We start from the raw sequence: 19,493 nt of genomic DNA, 5'->3' as shown, positions 1-19,493 counted from the left end.
TATGTCTCTCAAGAATAAATAAATAAAGTCATTAAAGAAAAAAGGATTATTATTTTTTATTCTTGTTTGATATTTAAGTTGGTAGCAAAGAAAAAAAAACACTGGCAAGTAATGTTTTAGAGAAAATTTTATTGGTCCATGAAGTCCAAGAGGAAGCCCTGGGTGAGGAAGCAGGAGGGTAGTTCAAATTATTATTTGTGCTTCCTGAGGGTTCTGGCTCACAGCCCCTCTGGCCCAGCCAGTCAGAAATAGAGGCAGCCCCTGCATTCTGAAAGCCCTTTCCAGAAAGAGGAGCGAGGAGCCTTTTAATTATTCATTGCCCCAGCTGAGCTGGCAGCTGGGGCCTGGCTTCCATAGCCTTCCAGCACCTTCTTTATCCCCTTCAGCCCTGGCCCAGGACGGAGATGGCCCGGGAATCGGGCCTGGCTGGTACTTCTTGGGGCCAGATTACCACCTCATCACTCCCGAGTCCTGGTTGCAGCATGCGGTCAGGTTTGCTCTGTTCTTATCAGGTCCTGGTGACCTAGTTCTTCACAAAGCTGGGCTCTGGAAGCACTTTCTCACACATTACAGCTGGGCAGCTTTATGTCACCCTGGCCCTCTGCCTCAGCCAGGTATAAAGGGAGTTTCCCCTCTTACAGGTAACTTTTCCTGAGAGAGGAGGTGGGGGATGGCATCCTTCAGGCCACTGTCACGTTGTATAATGCCAGGGGGTGCTGTTTACTTGGCCTGCAGTGATTTGTACCTCCTGGAGCTGTGTGGGGGTGGAGGGGTGTTGAGGGGGACTGGGGAGGATGGGCACTGGTTGACAGATACTCCATTAGCTCAAGTCCGCGTTCCCTCTCCCAGAGCTCTCTGACTGCCCCTCTCCAGAGCCTGTGCAATGCAGCAGTGGACCTGACTGAGCCTTGCCTTCCTCCTCAGAACTTTTCATGTGGGCACTACCCTGGTCCTACCCAGTATCAGGGGTTTCTGGAAGTCTCTCTCTGTGCTCTTGGTGCCTAGTGGACACAAGCAAGACCTGCTTCCTGGCAAGGTCTTCTTTCCCAGGGCTGCCTGCCTCTAAACACCCTCTGCTAGCCTTTCATTCTGGCCTATTTTTTTTTTTTTTTTACAAGCCACACCCAGAAGGAGCCCTTTTCTAGCTGCCCTTCCAGACCTGTGTTTTGGATAGTCAGCTTCACCTGATCTCCTCATTGAGTAACATTCTGTGTGCTAATGCTGCCCTGGCCTGTGGCACCAATTCCGTGTCTTGGTTTCTGCCTGCTGTGGGAAAGGTGTAGGGAGACGGGCTCCCTGAAACTGCAGCCCAACAAAGCATTACAGAGGTTTGGACCTCTGACCCAGTGGTTCTGCTGAAGGAGAGAGACTTCCCAGATTGTTTGTAGAAGTGGACAATTGGAAATAAGCCAAATATGTAACAGAGATTCAATAAATCATAGTATGTTGGCACAATGAAATACTATTGACTTACTAAAGGCTGTCATAAAATTATGTTTACATGTTGATGTGGGATAAGGCTTATGAGGAAATCAGGCAGGCTACCAGGCAGCATGTGCCCTGGAACCCGTGTTTTAAATATTTTATTTATTTGAGAGAGAGAGTAAGCATGGATGAGGTAGAGGGGCAGAGGGAGAGGGACAAGCAGACTCCTCGCTGTGCAGGGAGCCTGATGCAGGGTTCTGTCCTAGGGCCCTGGGATCATGACTCGAGTTGAAGGCAGACGCTTAACCACCTGAACCACCCAGGCGCCACCCCCCCACCCCCCACCAGACAGTTGGATTTAATATTTTATTTATTTATTTATTCATGAGAGACACAGAGAGAGAGAGAGAGAGAGAGGCAGAGACACAGGCACAGGCTCCCATGCGGGGAGCCTGATGTAGAACTTGATCCCGGGACCCCAGGATCATGCCCTGGGCTGAAGGCGGCGCTAAACTGCTGAGCCACCCAGGGATCCCTTTTTTAAAAAAATATTTTATTTATTTATTTATTCATGAGACACACACACACACACACACACACACAGAGGCAGAGACACAGACACAGGCTCCCATGCGGGGCAGACAGTTGGATTTAAAAACTCCATCCTGTAGGAGTGTGTGATCTCCCCAACACTTACCACTTAATGCCATGCCTAGGGGTCGTTGTCCAGCTGCAGGTGAGACTTCCCTTTGTGGCTCTAGCTGGGGGCCACTCGTCATTGTGGCTTGTCCCCTCTACTTTACCTATTATAGGCCATTGAGAAACTGGTCGCACTCCTCAACACACTGGACAGGTGGATTGATGAGATCCCTCCGGTGGACCAGCCCTCTCGATTTGGGAACAAGGCCTACAGGACCTGGTATGCCAAACTCGACGAGGTGAGGCTGTCACAGGACATACTTGGGGACTGGGCCAGGGGTGCAGGAGCTTTCAGGTATCTCAGCATCTCTGGGGAGTTTGTTAAATTCCACTTACCAAAAGTACCAATGTATTTACCCTCTGCCCCCGTCATCTTCTGGGAACCACCACTGTGGATGCCCAGTCCTCTGCACAGGGCTGTTAATTAGGTCATCGTTTGCATTAGCTACAGATTCAAATGTCCCAAGTGTCCATGTGTAGGGGGTCAGTTGGATAAACTAGTAGAGCTAGCCTGGAGTGCTATGCAGCTATGAGAAAGACTAGGAGACCTACTTGGAGCCTGGGGTGAGGTAGTCTGGGATTTATCATTCAGTTGAAGAAGAACCTGGGGTCGGTCTGACACATATGGTGAGCTACTTCTTGGTAGGAAGGAGGGAAAAATGAAAAGATCTGGTTGCGTAAAGAAACATCAGTTCCTGGTGACCTAGTTTACGCAAACTGCTCAGTTTGTGTAAAGAAACACCATTAGAAGGATATACAAGAGGCTAATAAAGCTGTGATTTCTCTCAGGGCAGGAGAGAGTGGGATGGGGGATAGAAACTTCTCAATGCATCCCTTTTGTAATATGTGTAATTATTTGCTTTTTTACTTTTTGATATTTTCTTGGCAAATCCCAGAGAATTTAGTATTGTACTTCTTTTCTCTTGATTTTTCAAATTACTAATTTTTATTTCAATTTCAGGTAGTTAACATTTAGTGCAATATTGGTTTCTTAAGTAGAATTCAGTGCGTTTTAATTTTGTTAATGTGTTTATTTTTGAATCCTATCACAGTGATACCTGTTCAAAGCAAACAAAAAATAAAAATGCAGGATCAGAGTCCTGTAGGTCTAGGGTAAGGCCTGGGAATCCAGATTTTCCTCAGGTCTCTAGGAGATTTTCCTGCCAGGTGTCCATAGACTGAACCTAAAGCAACTTGAGTCCTCATTTCTCTGACCTCGTGTTTTTGCCTGGAGCAGAGGGGAGTCCCAAGGACCCAGCAAAATGCTGCCCTGCCTAAAAGCAGTCTGGGGCTGCCCCTGGAATCTTAAGAGGGTACATGTTTTTTTTTTGTTTGTTTGTTTGTTTTTTTCTTTTTAAGATTTTTATTGAGTTCTAACTTACAGGAAAGTGAACACAACATACCTATACAGCTTGATGGACCTTAACGTAGGTCTTGACCCTTGTACCACCACCTGTATCAAGCTCTAAAACACTCCAGTACTCTAGCGGGACCCTTGTTCCCCTTTTGAGGCGATATCCACCTCCAGACTCTTCTAAGTTCTATCCCATAGATAAGTGCTACCTGTTTTTGAATTTCTTATAAATGTCTGACTTCTTTTGCTCAGTGTTCTGTCTCTGCGAGTCACCCATGTTGTGTGGAGCAGCTGAGTTTTTTCATTGTGGTGTGGTGTTTCAGCACCTAACCACACCATGGTCTGTTGCTGATGAACATTTCAGTTGAGGGCTACTATGGATAATGCTGCTATGAACATTCTCGTATGTTTTTTGGTGGACATATGGCACAGATTCTTGCTACCCTGGGAGTATGAAGAAAGATGGTGCTTATAAGGACATCAGTGAGTTACGGGATAAGGGAGTCGAATGGCTTCTTTGCAATTCCCTCCTATCTTGTCCCAGACCCTTGTCCCCTGGAGGAAGGGTCCACAGACTAGAAACCACCCCAGGGTAGTTGCTCTATGGTGTAAGAGTAAATGTTCCCTCTTCTTTCTGTAGCCAGTCAGAGCAGGGAGCCAGGCCAGCCTGGCATGGCCCGCTGGGCCCCAGCCAAATGCTGCTCCTGGGTGCCTGCCTACCAGGATGCTGCCTAATCTGCTGCCACCACTTTGTGTCTCTTGTGTTATCAGGAAGCAGAAAACTTGGTTGCCACAGTGGTCCCCACCTGTCTGGCAGCTGCTGTGCCTGAGGTGGCCGTTTACCTAAAGGAGTCAGTGGGGAACTCCACACGCATCGACTATGGCACAGGTACCTGCTGCTCTCTGTATTTACTTGGCTTCACCGCAGTCTCTTCTTGGGCTCCTTCCTCTTTGCTCCGGATTGTCTCAGGGCCCTCTGAGCAAGGGCCTTTGGGGCCAGGTAGGCTGCAGTTGTCCTGGGTGCAGGGAAGCCTGGTGCTGCTCCTGCTGCTCCGTCTTGGTCCACCAGGGGGAGCTGATGCCACATACTTGGTGTCTGTGCAGCCCCGATTTCCATTCCTTATAAAGATGGTCTCTGAGCTTATCACCAGCAGCAAAGTAATTTATTGAGCACTTACTATATCTTAGGGCGACCCCTTACCAGAACCTTGAGAAATGAGAGCATTCTGTAGCCTCTGGAAGCGTTGTGGTACATGCTGTGGTACACGGACACGCCAGTGTCTGTGTGCTATGGAGTTCTGCAGAAGAGGGCGCGTGCTGTCTGGTTGTGCAGTGGGTGGTAGCTGAGGAGGACCTTGTTCTGGTAGGCGCACCCTCCTGACCTGTCCTGAAGCGGCAAGTGCAAGAGCGGCTGCTCTTTCTGGCCTTCACCTTGCCTGGGCCTTGGGTTCCTCAAGAGAAACACAGGCCACTGAGGCAGGCCTGGAAAAGGGTCCCCTTGAACCTGGGTCCTGGGGAGGCTTTGTCTTCTGCTTCCCCTGTTGCTAGGGAGCAGGTTTATCAGGTGTTTGAGACTTCCAGGGCTTGGCCTAAAATGGACAGGGAGGGACCCTGAAGGGACACTGGCCAGGTCAACTGGGGTTTTCCTTCTGGTATCAGGTGTGTGAGAGTCCCTGAGCCATGGCTGCCTGGCCTCTGGCTGGTGGAGATCAGGAACCATGCAGGTGAGAGGAACAGCTCACAAGCTTCCCAGGCCCTGGAAGCAACCTTGATTCTATAGAGATGGGACAGAAAGTCGCTGAAATTTTCTTTCTCTACCTCCCTCCCTCTCTATACCCAGTGTGGGGCTTGAGCTCACAACTCCAAGATCAAGAGTCACAGTTCCACTGACTGAGCCAGCCAGGGGCCCTGTGGAAGGCATTGTCTTTTGACCCTGTAATGTGACCATGTGTTCTCTGCTTAGAAGCCTTCAGTGGCTCCCGTTGCTCTTAGGATACTGAGTCTAAACTTCTTATGTGGCAGTTAAGTCTTGTTATCCTTTCTCCCTTGTCCTCTCTGCTTTAGCCATACCGGCCTTCTTAGTGTTCTTCAAACATACCCATTTTTTTTTTCACCTCAAGACCTTTGCACATGCTGTTTCTTCTAGCTAGATTGGTCTTCCTGCTTCCCTCACATGCAGTGTCTTACCAACTCTTACTCATCTTTCAGATTAAATATTACTTCCTTAGGGAAACCTTCTGGAACCCTAATGTCAGGGTCCCCCTGTGATATTCTCCAGTTATCACCCTGTCCTTCTCCTTCAGAGCTAGAATTATAGAAGTGATTGTCTATTTATTGTTTGTCATCCTGAAGATCATAAACTATCAAGCAAAGGCATGGACTTAGTCTCCCTAGTGCCTGATACGGACAGTGGCTGCTCTTGTAGTAGGTGCTCACTTGATAGTGTGGAATTGACCAGTGAGTTAAACCTACAAAACAAAATGCAAATGTCTGTTTAAGAAGTCCACAGCTTTGGCCTTTTAGGAGTAGAATTATATTAGCAGTAGTTACCAAAAGGGCCTGGGTCTTTCTAGAAGGGGCAGAGGCCCCATCATCTCCATGTTGACCTTCCTCTGTAGAGGGGCAGTTCTCAGTGATGTGGACTCTGGTGAGACCAAGAATAGTACCACTCCTTTTCCTGGAAGACTGTCGACCTCAGCTGTTTTTTCTCCTCTAGGACATGAAGCAGCCTTTGCTGCTTTCCTCTGCTGCCTCTGTAAGATTGGGGTGCTCCGGGTAGATGACCAAATAGCTATTGTCTTCAAGGTGTTCAATCGGTGAGTGAGAAGAGCGGCAGGGGTCTTCCCTCCTCATCACTGCCAGGCTGGAGACAGGATGCTGGCGGGCTCTCCTGAGTGGCCGATGCTTCTTTCGGCCTGTCCTAACCAAGCTCTGCCTGTGGATGGGGTGTCCAGGAAGCCTTCTGAGAGGTTCAGATTCAAATAAGAACAAGTGAAGGAAACGGGTCACTTGCCGACTACTAATGCCTCTGTGGCGTTTTCCCTGGCCAGCCTTGTCCTAAGCACTCTGCATGCAGCTCCCTCCCTAGATTCCCCCAACAGCTCTAGGTAGAGTTATTTCCATTTTATAGATGAAGAAACAGAGGCACAGAGATACCATCTTCTGATCCCTAAGGTCGCACAGCCAGCTGAACTGTGTTCAGGCTCTGAGCTGCTCCCTGTTCCCCAGACCACCTGCCTGGCAACACAGGTGCACTGCAGCTGCCAGAGGCCTCTGACACACCCATCCCAGGCCCCACTCTGGCGATGCTGATGCCAGAGCTCCCAGGTGACACTGATGCAGCCTCTGAGAACAGGGAAGGCAGGAGCTGGGAGGTTCCAGGAGATTATCTGCTCTGTCCCCCACCAGCTTGCCGATGGGCAGGCCAGAGTTAGACAGCCTGAGGCTCTTGTCCAGGAGCTCATGTTATGAGTTGATGGTGCTAAAACCACCTTTCCTGGGCCAAAAGAAGGCTGAGTGTGGGAGAAAAAAATCGACATTATTTTGAGAATACCAGCTGATGCATAACTTACGTGTGTAGGTTTTATTTTTTTATTTTTTTAAATTTTTATTTATTTATGATAGTCACACACAGAGAGAGAGAGAGGCAGAGACACAGGCAGAGGGAGAAGCAGGCTCCATGCACCGGGAGCCCGACGTGGGATTCGATCCCGAGTCTCCAGGATCGTGCCCTGGGCCAAAGGCAGGCGCCAAACCGCTGCGCCACCCAGGGATCCCTGTGTGTAGGTTTTAATTGAAATAGAGACCAGTTACACTCTTAGGTGGTTATTTCTGGCCTCAGTGAGCTCCTGATGGCAGAAGGGTGGAGACTGTCTGCTTTTTGCTACTTTTTTCTTCCCTGCCCTCCTGTGCAGGTACCTCGAGGTTATGCGGAAACTCCAGAAAACATACAGGATGGAGCCAGCGGGCAGCCAGGGAGTGTGGGGCCTGGACGACTTTCAATTTCTGCCCTTCATCTGGGGCAGTTCACAGCTGATAGGTACTGAAGGGGCATCTGCTGCTCCTCCCCCTGGGGTGTCTGCTCTATCCACCTCTCTCCCTTCTCGCCTTACTTCTGCTGCTGGGGAAGACAGTGACAGCTTGTAAAGCAGGCATTAGTCTGGCTATTGACTGAGGCTGTTTGCTGTTGACCTTGTGCTGAGCACCGGCTCTTGTGCTGAGAGTTGGCTCTGGCTCGGCAGGCCAGGGGAGGCCTGGGGAGGCTGAGGGAGGATGGGGGAGGATGGGGGAGGTGGAGGCAGAGTGTGCCGAGATAATGGAAAGTGACACAGGCTGGAGCAGGGGCACTCGCCTGGCACATAATGGACTGGTGTGAAATGCACCCCCACTCCTGGCAGCAGCTGTGGGGTTTTATGTTGAAAATGAAGGGCTCTTTTGCCTTGGTGACTGTTGTCATCCACTGTTATTATCAAGCTGTGCGCAAGGGGGCCCATCAGGGAGTAGCCACCCATGGGGGGGCAGTGAGCTGCTTCCTGTGGGCCCACTTTGCCTGCTCCCCCCACTTTGCAACTGCTCCCCAGGCTTGGGTGGCTCACTGGGATCTATGGTGGGTGAGGGCCGGGGAGTGACTTCTGCTTCCATATAACATTAACTGCCTACAAAATAATATGAATAGGTATTTTGAGTATTTGCTCTGTGCCAGGCACTGTTCGAAACATTTTAGGTCACTTCTCAGTGACCCTGGGAAGGGTCTTGGCCAGCATGAGACTAGCCGCCATCGACTAGTACTTAACCTGTGCAGGTACCATGTCGGAGGCTTGACTCCGATCCCTATCACCAGGCGGCATGAGGGAGGTGCAGTTCATATCCCCACTGCACAGATGAGGAAACAGCCTCAGAAGGCTGAAATCACTGGTTCAAGGTCACATGGCTAGAAAATGACAAAGCCACAGCTTGTTCCATGAGAGCAAGTTCGTGCACACACACACACACATGCACGCACACACTCATCATTTATTGCTCCTGCAAGGTCAAGTGTTGAGAGCACATGGGCAGGACAGTGGCCCCCAGGGTGGGTGTGGACAGCCCTGGGCTGAGGTGCTTGGTGGTGTGAGTGTCTGGTTCTGAACCCTGGGGCTCTTTGCTGTTCCTAGACCACCCGTTTTTGGAGCCAAGGCACTTTGTTGATGAGAAGGCTGTGAATGAGAACCACAAGGACTACATGTTCCTGGAATGTATCCTGTTTATCACTGAGGTGAGGGGAAGGGGGTGAGGGCCACCCATGGTGGCCTCCAGGCTGAGATCAGCTGAGGCTGGTGGCTTTGGAGTGGGACAGAGGAGCCAGAGTTTTCACCCAAAGATGGCAGGGCTGGTCCCTAGGAGGTGGGTTACTGACAAGGTAGCCCCACTAGGCCTGTGGAAGGTTAAGCCAACGTCTGACTGTCCAGGATCTCCTTTCCCAAATCAGTGGTCTGGGGTTACTACTGAACCTCGTGGGACACTTGAGCTGAGGGACTGAGCTTTGATCACTAGTGGGCTTGGTAACCAATGCGGCAGGTCTGAAGGCGTGGGCGGGGCCCACAGGGTCTCTCTCTAGCCACTGGCATGTGGCTGTGTGGGATGAAACTATGGCAGGAGGCGGAGAGGCTCAGTGGACAACAGGACAGATTTCTGCTGAAGGGACACATCTCTGTCAGTGCCTGAGGACATGAGCCAGATGAAGTCCTGGAGGTGAACCAAGCAGGCTGGGCTACAGGCCTCCTTGGCAGGGGGTGTTTATTAACTGGCTGCTATTGCCCACTAAGGCCAGGTCTCCCACTTCCTCAAGGTCACTCATGGAGCTTGTTAAAACCCACGTTCCTTTGCCCAACCCCAGCTTTCTGAGTCAAGAATCTTGGGGGATAAGACCCAGGAACCCGTATTTAAATACACTTGCCAGGTGACTTTACACAGAATTTGGGGACTCACTGTTCTTAGGATCTCTCTCTCAGGAGGTGTTAGGACCTTTTGTCTTCCCTGCTGCATACCTGTCGCCCCCCTCCCCCCAAACTTTCAAAGGGTGCCCTGGTTGTAGTGTCTGGAGACGGTCTTGCCATCATTCTCTTTCCGATGCCCACATGCATATCTGGGTCCCCTCCCCACCAGGGCTGCTCTTTGGCTCTGGTTCTGAGCCCCCTGAACGGAGAAGCCTGGTTAAATAGCCATAGCCCCAGGTTCCTCATGGTCAGCATTCGGCTCAGGCCTCTGCCAAACTCCAGAGGCCAGAGGGAAATGACATGTTTTTCCAAGTCAGCAAATGGAGCCAGGACTGACGGCTGGGCAGCCACTGCTTCAGTCTCAGATTTGCTGCCTTCAGCATGTAGCAGGCCCAAGGTCAGAAGGACTTGGGGCAGCCTGGCTCACTGCCTCAAGAGCCAGTCACGTGCTACTGTTTCCAGAGTGGAATGCGAGGGTCTGGGAGTCGCAGGAGACCCTGGAGGGAACAGGAGGAACAGGGTGGGGAGAAGGAGTGCACATTCTAGGCTGAGCCCTGCTTTGCTTGCTTGGGGGTAAAGGGCTAGGCTGTTCTGGCTCCCTCTGGTGGCTAGCCAAGCCCCTGGGTCCGTCAGTGCCTAACAAGGAAGGCAGCCAGGCCGGGCCTCAAGGAATATGGGAATTGATTCCAGGTTAAAATGTTGTATTTTTATTTGTTTGGGTGGTTATACTGGTATAAAAACCCAAAAGGTTTCTAAAGTTTGGGACTCGGTTCCTTTGCTGGAGGAAATCCTACAGTGGCCACTAGGTGGCGCTAACGGCACGCCAAACTTTGAGAAGGTTTTCAGTAACTCAATTGGGGGAGAGGCAGAAAGGCAAACCCTAGAGTTTCTGCTTTTTCGGCTCCCTCTCTGCAAGGCCTGGTTTTTCCTTTGGGTCTAGGTGGTTGGGCATGGTGGTAAACGCCGGTGCTAGCAGCTCTGAGGGCTCCCTGGCCACCTGGCTAAGCTGAGGCCTGGTCAGTGAGGGTGCTGACGGCGCTGTGCTGTGCTAGTTCTCCGGAGCTCTGTCCAGGCTACGCCCACCCCAGTCCCCTTCCACCCCGCACCAGTGTTTCACTGCCCCTGGCGTTCGTGAACGAGCCCCCTCTGGGACACAGGGCACCTGAAGCCCTGTGCAGAATTCTGTGCGCTTCAGTCTGGAAGGGGGCGGTGTTGCCTCCAGAGACCTGGGGATCAGGATGGCTGGTGCAACTAGGAGGAAAAAACAAGACAAGAAGTTGGAAATGGACCTGGGCATCTCCTCCCTGTCTCCCAGGACTTGCCCTGGTAGCTCTGGGCATCCTAGAGGAGGGGGCCCCACCTTGCAGAGCTTCTGCTGTCTCAGGAAATGCAGCCCTGGCGCCTTTAAGAGCCCAGGGCCGGCAGGAAAAGAATTTCAGTTTCAATCTGGCTTCTAAATTTGGAGTTTTGGGAAGGGAGGGATCAGATTTCAGCTGGAAGGGAAGGAGCTGACAGGAAGGCGCTGTGCAGAGCCTCCCCCCATCCCCCCTCAGTTACTGACAGAGGAACCATTTACAAAAGGCCGATTCTCTTGGGAGTGGAGAGGCAGGAACGCAGCGTCTGTGAGTAATTTCCTGCTCAATATGGCTGCTCTGACTCACACGATTCCCCTGGGGTCACTGCGGGACTGCAGCTTGCTTGCTCGTTCTCGCTCTTTCTCTTCTCCCTTTGTGGCTAGAATGAGCTAATTTTTTTTTGTTGTTGTTTTGTTTTCTCGCTCCTGATTCCTTTTTTTCCCCTCATCTGTTTTCCTTTCTCAGAGTTGCAAAGTCTCCTTCTGAAGGACTTGGGGAGACCTGGGGACACTGAAGGCCTGGGGGTGGGGGGTGGGGCAGCCCCTCTAGATAAATAGCGTCTCTGGCCTTTCCATGGGGAGGGGCAGGGCCATTGGGGCTTTTCCAGCAGGCCCGAGAGGCCTTTTGGGGTCCCCTCCCGTGCCCCTAGTGGGTGAGGCTGGCCCACAAGGCAAAGCCTCTGGTTTCCCAGCATCATCTGCTGGCCTAGCCTTGGAGCCCTTGCTGAGCAGGCTTCTGGAGCGATGCTGTGGGACGAAGCCAGCAGGGTGCCTCCAGGGTGGTTTATTCACAAGGCCTTGTCCAGAGTGAAACCGATTACACATCTCCGGTGATTTCTGAACTTCTCAGGGCCTGGAAATGTGCAGGAGATGACTGGAACCTGGCACTGGTCCCCAAGGGGCAGAGAGTTTTGGGGGAAGGGGTGGGACAAGAGGGAGGGCGGGTAGCTGAGGGTGGAGCCTGCTTGAGTAGGATGGTTGGAACAAAGCTCCTTGAAGGCCAGACCCCCTAGGCTGTGGGTACCGGCAGCTATCCCTAAGAGGGAGCCTTAGAGAGAGAGAGAGAGAGAGAGAGAGAGAGAGAGAGAGCTGGGGGAAGGTACTAGGTCTAGGCACTGACCCAGGAAAAGCTCTGTGGCCACCAGCCACCCAGGGGAGGGGGATCTGGTCTCCATCTGCCACCTCTGCCACGTGGGGCTGTGGCCTCCCTACTGGAGGAAGGATCTGTTGTCTTTGCCACTGAACCTGGGGGTTGAGACAGGCTTTGGGGGAACTTTGGCCAGGGGAGGGTGGTGACAGCAGTAAATGGCAGCTTTTTGGACTTAGATCTTGCAGTTTGGTACGAGGCTTTACTGGACAAGTGAGAAGTGTGTAGGAGTGGGTTCCCTGGGGAGTCCACAGCCAAACAGTGGGGCTGTTATAAGCTCTTGAGCCCTTACCCTTATGCCCAATATGGAGAAGGAGTTTTGGGCCCATCCTTTCTCCCCGGAACAGCTCTCCCCTAGCCCAGCCTCCATTCAGCCTCTTCTGGAACCTTCCACCCTCTCAGGGTCCAAGTCTCTGCTTACTTGCCAGCTCAGCTTCTTTGCTTTTCAAACTGATTCTTCTGAAGCCTGGGGATTGGGGTGCTGAACCCCATTCCCTCAACAAGCATCAGTGCTGTTTCTAACCTGGGGGGGGCGGTGTGGAAGGGGATTGGAGTGCCTGCTAAACACAGATGTGTGGCCTTGTGCAGAGGGCTGCCTGCAGGCGCACACGCCTCCCTGTCTCAGTGCCATGGTTTCTCCTGTCATGGGAACTTCACTGGGCTTGCTGCAGAATCTCTTTCCTTCCTGGAGGGTCAAACTCTTGGCAAGAGGAGGGACAGGAATGGAGCTGTCCTTGCTCCTGCCTGTCCCTTGGTGCTATCGATGCCACCCCTAATTTACCTCCCAGCCAGTTCGGGCTGGCTGGCTTTTTTTTTTTTTTTTTTTTTTTAATTTTTTTTTTAAATTTTTATTTATTTGTGATAGTCACAGAGAGAGAGAGAGAATGAGGCAGAGACACAGGCAGAGAGAGAAGCAGGCTCCATGCACCGGGAGCCCGACATGGGATTCGATCCCGGGTCTCCAGGATCGCGCCCTGGGCCAAAGGCAGGCGCCAAACCGCTGCGCCACCCAGGGATCCCTCGGGCTGGCTTTCTAAACAGACCTTCCTCCCCATTTGCCTGCCATGCACAAGGCAGTTAGGTTTACTCTTCCCCACCTTGGCTTTCCCCCAAACACCCCTCCCCAGGGTCTTCCAGCTCTACCTATGATAGGTAGAGCCCACCCTGTGTATGGGGCTGGGGAGGGTCGGGAAGGCTGCTACCACTGTTTATCTGAAGGGGAGCAGGTTCCTGTGCTGGTGGGGCACTCTGGCTGGGGCGGTGGAGGGGGAGTTGGTGGGAGTCCCAGCAGGGGCTTGGGTTGAGATTTTATTTTTCTGAGGCTGCTGAATGTGGTGGATGGTGGGAATCAGGCCCCATTTTTTTGGCTGTGGAAGGAAGGGGTGACTCTAGGGGTTGTATTTTCCTAGGTGGTCTTGCAGACCAAGAGAGACCCTGTCTCTGGTACTTGTGTGTGCTTCTGTGTGTGTGTGCGTGCATGTGTGCACAAGCACGTGCACACACCCTCTCCGCCCCAGATGATGCAGTCAGGTCCTCAAGCATATATGTGTATGTATGTATGTATATGTGTGCGTATATATATGCACGCACATGTGTGCTGTAGTGCGTGCGTGTTTGCATGTCCTGGTGTGTGTGTACACACATATGTGTACAACCTTGCTGTGGGAATACAGGTGAGCTCCCAGGTGGCCTGCCTTTCCAGCTGTGGATTCTCTTTTCCAGATGAAGACAGGCCCCTTTGCAGAGCACTCCAACCAGCTATGGAACATCAGTGCTGTCCCCTCCTGGTCCAAAGTGAACCAGGGTCTGATCCGCATGTATAAGGCCGAGGTGAGTGGGGCTGGCCAGCACTCAGATCAGAGGGGGCTGCTAATCCCCTCACCCCCACTCTGCTGCTTTGCTCTGAATCTTGGGCCAGCCATTCTGACACTGGAGGCCTTAGAGTCTCTGTCTGTGAGATGGGCAGTCAGAGAATCACTAGGCTGAAACCCAGCTCTGCCCTGTGACTGAGCCATAGCCCTGACACACAGGGGTCTGTCAAATGGCCAGAGGTGGACATTGGTACCCGAAGGTGGATATGCTTTGTAGGCTCCATGTACATTGGTGCTTCTCAAACTTTGGTGGGCCTGATCCCTGGGCAGGTGAGAGGTCTCTGGGGAGGCCCAGAGTTGACATTTCTAGCAACCACTTCAGGTGGTCTTTCTGCTCTCAGATGGGAGAGGCAGGGCAAGGAGGTGGTTTCCCTGAGCTCCCCCTGCTGGGAGTTGGCTGCCCAGCTCCTGTGGGTGTCCCCTGCCCTCTCTCCTTTTTGGCACCTTTTCCCAACCAAGGAGGTGGGTTTTTTTTCTTGCAGGTAAGGAAGAGACCTTTTGTTTCCATCCTGTCTGCTAGCTCCTTTCACATCTGTGCGCACCAATGCCAGAACTGCATGACCTTGGCCAGGGAAGGGCTGGATGTGAAGTCCCTCACCTAGAGTAATGAGTCCCCAAAGTCCCCTCTTTCTGCCCTCAGGCTGGTGGTCTTATATGTTGTCCTGTGGGTGCCCATTTCTTGGCCCTTAGCCATCCCCTCTCCCATGGAGGGAGGGAGGGAGGTTGGATCTCTGGGTCTACTTCATCATACTTGGAGCTTACTCAGATCCCATCAATGGGGGCAGGGGGAGCAGGGAGAATAGGGTATTAGAGGCTTGGGTGTGTTTGGGAGTGTAGATGCTTCCAGTTTGTCCTGTTCCCTCTGCATGGCCCTGAAGGGGTTAATGGTGCTGGAACTGACCAGGCCTGGCTCTCTCTCTCCCTTCCGCCCCCTCCCCCTCTGGTCCCCTTCCTCTGGACTTCACATCCTGTGTTTAGGTTCCAACCCACATACCTCTCTAATCTGAGAAGAGCGTTTGCTGGGGCTGTACAGGCTTCTTCCGGGCTACAGCCTGTTGGGCCCTCCAGTCTGGCTGTCCCCTGCCTGGAGAGCACCTGGGTCACTGCCCTCTGGATGTCCTGTCATTCCTGACACCCACCCCCCCTTCCCCCACCAGTCCCACAATGGGTGCTGATAGGGAACTCCTGTGCAGCGTGTGAGGAGCGTGTAGCCCCTCCAGCCTCCCACCTCCACTCCTGACACCGCAAGCAGGACTCTAGTGCCTTTCCTGCTTAGGATCTGAAGTGCTGTCCTTCCTGCGTGGCTCTTATTTGAATGACTCTAATCTTACCTTGATCTGGGCGCCTTCAGAGCAGAGCAGGAGCCCCTGTCCCCTTCCTCTCCCTGCCCTTTCCAGAGGAGGAGCTCCAAGCTGACATGGGATGAGGGAGGAGCAAGCTGAGATTCCAAATGGGGCAGCGGCAGGAACAGAACAGTTGTAACCGATGGTGGATTTCTGCGGGTGTGGGTATGGGAGGACAGCCACTGCAGCTCAGGCCAGACAGGGAACACCAGAGGATCACAAAGCATCCTTCTTGAAAGCGGGAGGACTCAGCCCTGCATGCATGTGGGCACAGTACGAGCTGGCAGCCTTGCCAGACTCCCTGTAGGACAGTGCTGGAGCCCACTGACTCTGTCTCCGTGATGGTCGGTGCTCGTTTGTAAGTTGCTAGCAGCTACCCTTGGTCTTCTGGTCCCTGAGAGCCTGTGGGATCACACACTCCCTTCCCAGAGGTCCGAGGAAAAGGACTTGTTTTGTTTTGTTTTGTTTTGTTTTGTTTTGTTTTGTTTTGTTTTGTTTCAGGTCAGTTCTCGGTCCATGGGGGGGACCTGTGAGGCCCACCAGTCTTGAAGGCCAGGGCCACCAGTCAGAGTTGGTCCCCTGAGCGGCCATAGAGGCCTCAGCAGGCCTGGCATTAGGTGGCCTCAGGATTTGGGACCACCTGTGTGCGTCTCCACGCTCTGACCCTGCTTTTCTGAGCTGAGGAACCAGATGCATTCTGTGCCCTTGTGGGTGGCCCGAGGGCTGTCACTGCTGATGCTCCCTTCAGAAGGGCCTCGTTAGGGCCTGGGGAACCCCTTCTCTCCCCTTGAGGCACCAGGCACTGGAAGGGTCTCCAGATCTGTGTGGCATAGGCCACTCTGCCCAGGACACTGGTGGGCTCCGGGCACAGCAAGCTGGGAGGAGGCCTGACCCAGGCTCCCTTCTGCTGCTGTCCTGAAGCCTTGCACTTCCTTTGCCCCAGTAGCCCCTCTCCTGTCCGGTGGCCCTGGGGAAACTTGTTCTGGGTCCCTGCCCCCCTCCTGCTGAGCTTCCCTTGAATGAAAGCTAGGAGCAGGCGGACCTCTGACCCTTTCTGGAATTCCAGGGCCCTGGGGGCCCCCTTTTACAAACTCCCACCACTTCCTTGATGACATAAGCACAATGGCAGCTGCCTTTGCCTCTGGCCTGGAGCTGCTGCTGTTTCTCCTCCCCCTGAGGGACCACCCCCTCCCACCTGCTCCCCACTTTCTCTGCCCTAGGCCCAGGACCTGTCTGTGGCCTGGAGCTCTGCTCCCACACTGAGCTGTGGTCCCCATCCTTCTTCCATTGCAGGATGGAAGGGAGAGATTTCTCTCTTCCTGCTCACCTCCTGGGCCGCCTTTAGGCCTGACCATCCCCCCCACCTGACATACACACGGTGGGTCAGGGTGGGTCAAGACCTCCTCGGCCCTGTGCCTGGCTGTTGAGATGAGGGGCCCTGGGCCAGCCGTGGCACACCGTTGTCCCCCTAAGTTAAGCAGAGGTTGAGACCACAGTCACAGAGCAGGCCTTGCCTTATCTGAAGCTGCAAATCATGTTCCCCCGCAGCCATCGTGGTGGCTTTCTGTGGTCAAAGGTATGAGAGAAGGCAGATCCTCACTTGCCCGGAGCTGCTGCCTGAGCTAGCCAGTGGCCGGTGCCTGTGTTAGGTGCAGCGGGACTGGTATGGGGGCGGTGGGAGCTGGGGCCCCTCTCCCTTTCCTGGTCCTGTGTGACGCTAAGCAGTGCCTGGGCCAGAGGTGTGTGGCCTGGGACCCGGCTGCCCGTGCACTGGGCCAGCTTCTGTGTAGGCCCTGCCAATCTCCCCATCTCCCCCAGGCACCCTGGGCTGAGGCTGGGCTGAGGCTGGGCTGAGGCTGGGCTGGGCTGGGTTCAGGGAGTAGGGCCATCCCCCAGTCAGAGTTCTTGTCATCTGCCCCACACACAGGGCTGCTGGGAAGTGCCCTGGGGGTGGGGGCGCGTTAACTGGTTCTTACTGTCTCACTGCGACCTTCTTTGGTCCAGAGAACTGAAAATTGAAGAAAAATGAGTCTTGAACTCTTCTCAAGCGTGGGTCCCAGTGTCCCCACACCTCTTCTCTAAGACCAGGGCCTGGGCTAGGGCCTCCCCTCTGATCTGGAGGGTTCCTTTCATCTCACATCCCCAACTCTCTGCCCGCTCCCCCCACCCCATGTGAGGTTGGGCTGCCTTTTCTTTTTCCCTTCCTTTCTCCTCCCTCATTATTTGGTGGGGTCTGATTGTCATGGAGTCGGGGTCTTTGGATGGGAGGGGGTGGTGGGAAACAGGTAGGAAGCCTGCCTTTCCCTGAAGGCCTGGAAGCTCCTCTGAGCTGGACACTTTCTGGGAACCATTCTGGGCTGAGGCTTCAGAGTTGTGCCTGGGTCTCTTGGAGGCCCGAGAGGCCAAATGGGCCCTAATAGGGGTGCAGGTGAGCCATCCTCACCTCTCTTCTCCCCTTCCCCTTCCCCTTCACAGTGCCTGGAGAAGTTTCCTGTGATCCAGCACTTCAAGTTTGGGAGCCTGCTGCCCATCCATCCAGTCACCTCATGCTAGGGACTGAGAAGCCAGGGCCACCCAGGCCACAATGCCTGTGCCTGCCCTTCCTTGCCCCAGCTCCAGTTATTCCCTGCCCCCTCCCTCTGTTCTTTCTGTTTGCTGAGAGGCTGTCTGCTGGGGTCGGTGGTGAGCTTGGGGTTGAGGGAGGCTCAGGGCATAAGGCTGAAGGACCCAAAGTGAAGGGAGAAGTGACCAAAGTGGGGCCCATTTCCCCTGGCTGGCAGATGTGCTCGGGCCCCAGTCCTGCACTTGGCCTTCCTCTCCTCTCTCCTGTCTAGTCCCACCTGAGACCTGAGCTGGTCTGCTCCCCTGGGAGGGGGAGGGTTTTGCGGTTTCCATTGCTTTCCTTTCCTGGGTCCTGTTGCCTTTTTAGGGGTTGGAGCAGTTGCTCCTGTGGGGCGGGTCAGTTTCCTAAGCCATGTGTGGGTGGGTATCTGGGGGTTCTGAAGTCTGGGATTGAGGCTGGTGGCCAGCCTGGGGTGGGATCGAGAAGCATTGGCTATTCTGGCCTGTGACCCTCCCAGCTTCTTTACATGGCTGCCCCCCAGACCTGCTGGCCCCTGTGTCCAGTGCCTCATCCTGGCTTTTCTGTTCTTTGGCCTTTGGCTTTGGTGGGTTTCCTGGCCGTAGCCCCTCCTGTCCTCCTCTACAGGGGTAGCCTCTGGAAGCTGCCCTTTGTGTAGACACTCAGTACAGGGCTTACCCCCTAGCTGATTGGGTGAGGCCTGCCTTTCCAAAGTTTCTCAGGCTGGCAGGGGGTGGCAGAGACTTGGGGCCCTGCTGTGGTTGTAGGGAACCTAGATTCCTCTAAAATCTTATGGTTCTGTTCCCCCCCACCCCACCCCCACCCCCACCCTGGTGCTTGCTTCTCCAGGGCCCTTTACCCCTATTGCCCTGCTCTTCAGGGCAGTGGTTCAGGGGCCGCTGGAGCACTCAGCAAGCCCCTCCTTGTCTTCCCCTCTCCCTGAACTCACCCACTGGCTCTCTAAGATTAGGCAGTGATACCCCCCACCTCCTGCCCCGAAAATGGGCAGGGGCTGAACTGGGGGTGGGGTTGCAGGTGTGCCAGCTCCTGAGTTTCCTTCTAGGGCTGCCTTTGGGCCAAGCTCTTGCCAGCTTTCCCTGGCCCAAACCCAGGCGTGCCCTCCTCCACTACCCCCACCCTCTATCTGGGTCCACATCCCCTTTGGGAAGGGGGAGCTCCCGAGAAGCACAATTCAGGGGCTTGACCCTCATACCTGGGCTGATGGCCTGGGCAGAAGCCAGGAGAGGAACCACTAGAATCACAGAAATCGTTTTCCTAGGAGAGGCCCAGTGCTGGCCTCCCTTGCAGGGTCCAGACCACCACCTTCTTGGCTTCTCTTGCCCTGCCCCCCCCACCAGAGTCCCCCCAGCCCCATGCACCTTCATTGCTGTTTGGATTAAAGCCTCTGTTTTGCACCTGTCACTTGTGTGAGGTATGTCTTTTCATGCCATGTGTTTATTCCTCTTCCACATGCCTGTTTGTCTCTCCATCAGATCCCCTTCCCTCAGGCCATGGAGTCTGGGGCTGGGGCTGGGGCTGGCTCAGCTGCCGTCCGGGCTGAGCCTTTTCTGGGCAGCCAGTGACTACATAGCTGTTGCCTAGTTGCCTGAGCAGGCTTTGGTGCATCCTGACTGTCCCCACCCCCAACTATAAGAGTCTTGGGTAAGTTAGAGAATCTCTCTGAGCCTTGGCTTCCTCATCTGCAAAACGAGGACCATCACAGAGTGACTGACAGGAGTGAGTG

The 19,493-nt window shown here is 53.7% G+C and overlaps 1 protein-coding gene across 3 annotated transcripts in view; it reads left to right on the top strand.

Moving 5' to 3' along the window:
* The window catches only part of PTPA (protein phosphatase 2 phosphatase activator), a 33,482-nt gene extending 14,311 nt beyond the window's left edge, over positions 1 to 19,171 (top strand). For all 3 annotated transcript variants that reach the window (XM_038549103.1, XM_038549102.1, XM_038549101.1), the window contains 7 exons: positions 2,238 to 2,363; positions 4,250 to 4,367; positions 6,195 to 6,294; positions 7,393 to 7,517; positions 8,632 to 8,732; positions 13,677 to 13,784; positions 17,644 to 19,171. In XM_038549103.1, coding sequence (XP_038405031.1) covers positions 2,238 to 2,363; positions 4,250 to 4,367; positions 6,195 to 6,294; positions 7,393 to 7,517; positions 8,632 to 8,732; positions 13,677 to 13,784; positions 17,644 to 17,721 — 756 coding nt within the window. In that variant the 3' untranslated portion in view covers positions 17,722 to 19,171. The remainder of the gene's footprint in view (positions 1 to 2,237; positions 2,364 to 4,249; positions 4,368 to 6,194; positions 6,295 to 7,392; positions 7,518 to 8,631; positions 8,733 to 13,676; positions 13,785 to 17,643) is intronic.
* Positions 19,172 to 19,493: the final 322 nt, after the last annotated feature.

This window comes from Canis lupus, chromosome 9 (assembly GCF_011100685.1).
Source record: "Canis lupus familiaris isolate Mischka breed German Shepherd chromosome 9, alternate assembly UU_Cfam_GSD_1.0, whole genome shotgun sequence".
Classification (NCBI taxonomy): Eukaryota; Metazoa; Chordata; class Mammalia; order Carnivora; family Canidae; genus Canis; species Canis lupus.
Note: the sequence above shows the minus strand (reverse complement) of the source record. Positions and strands in the feature narration are given on the sequence as shown.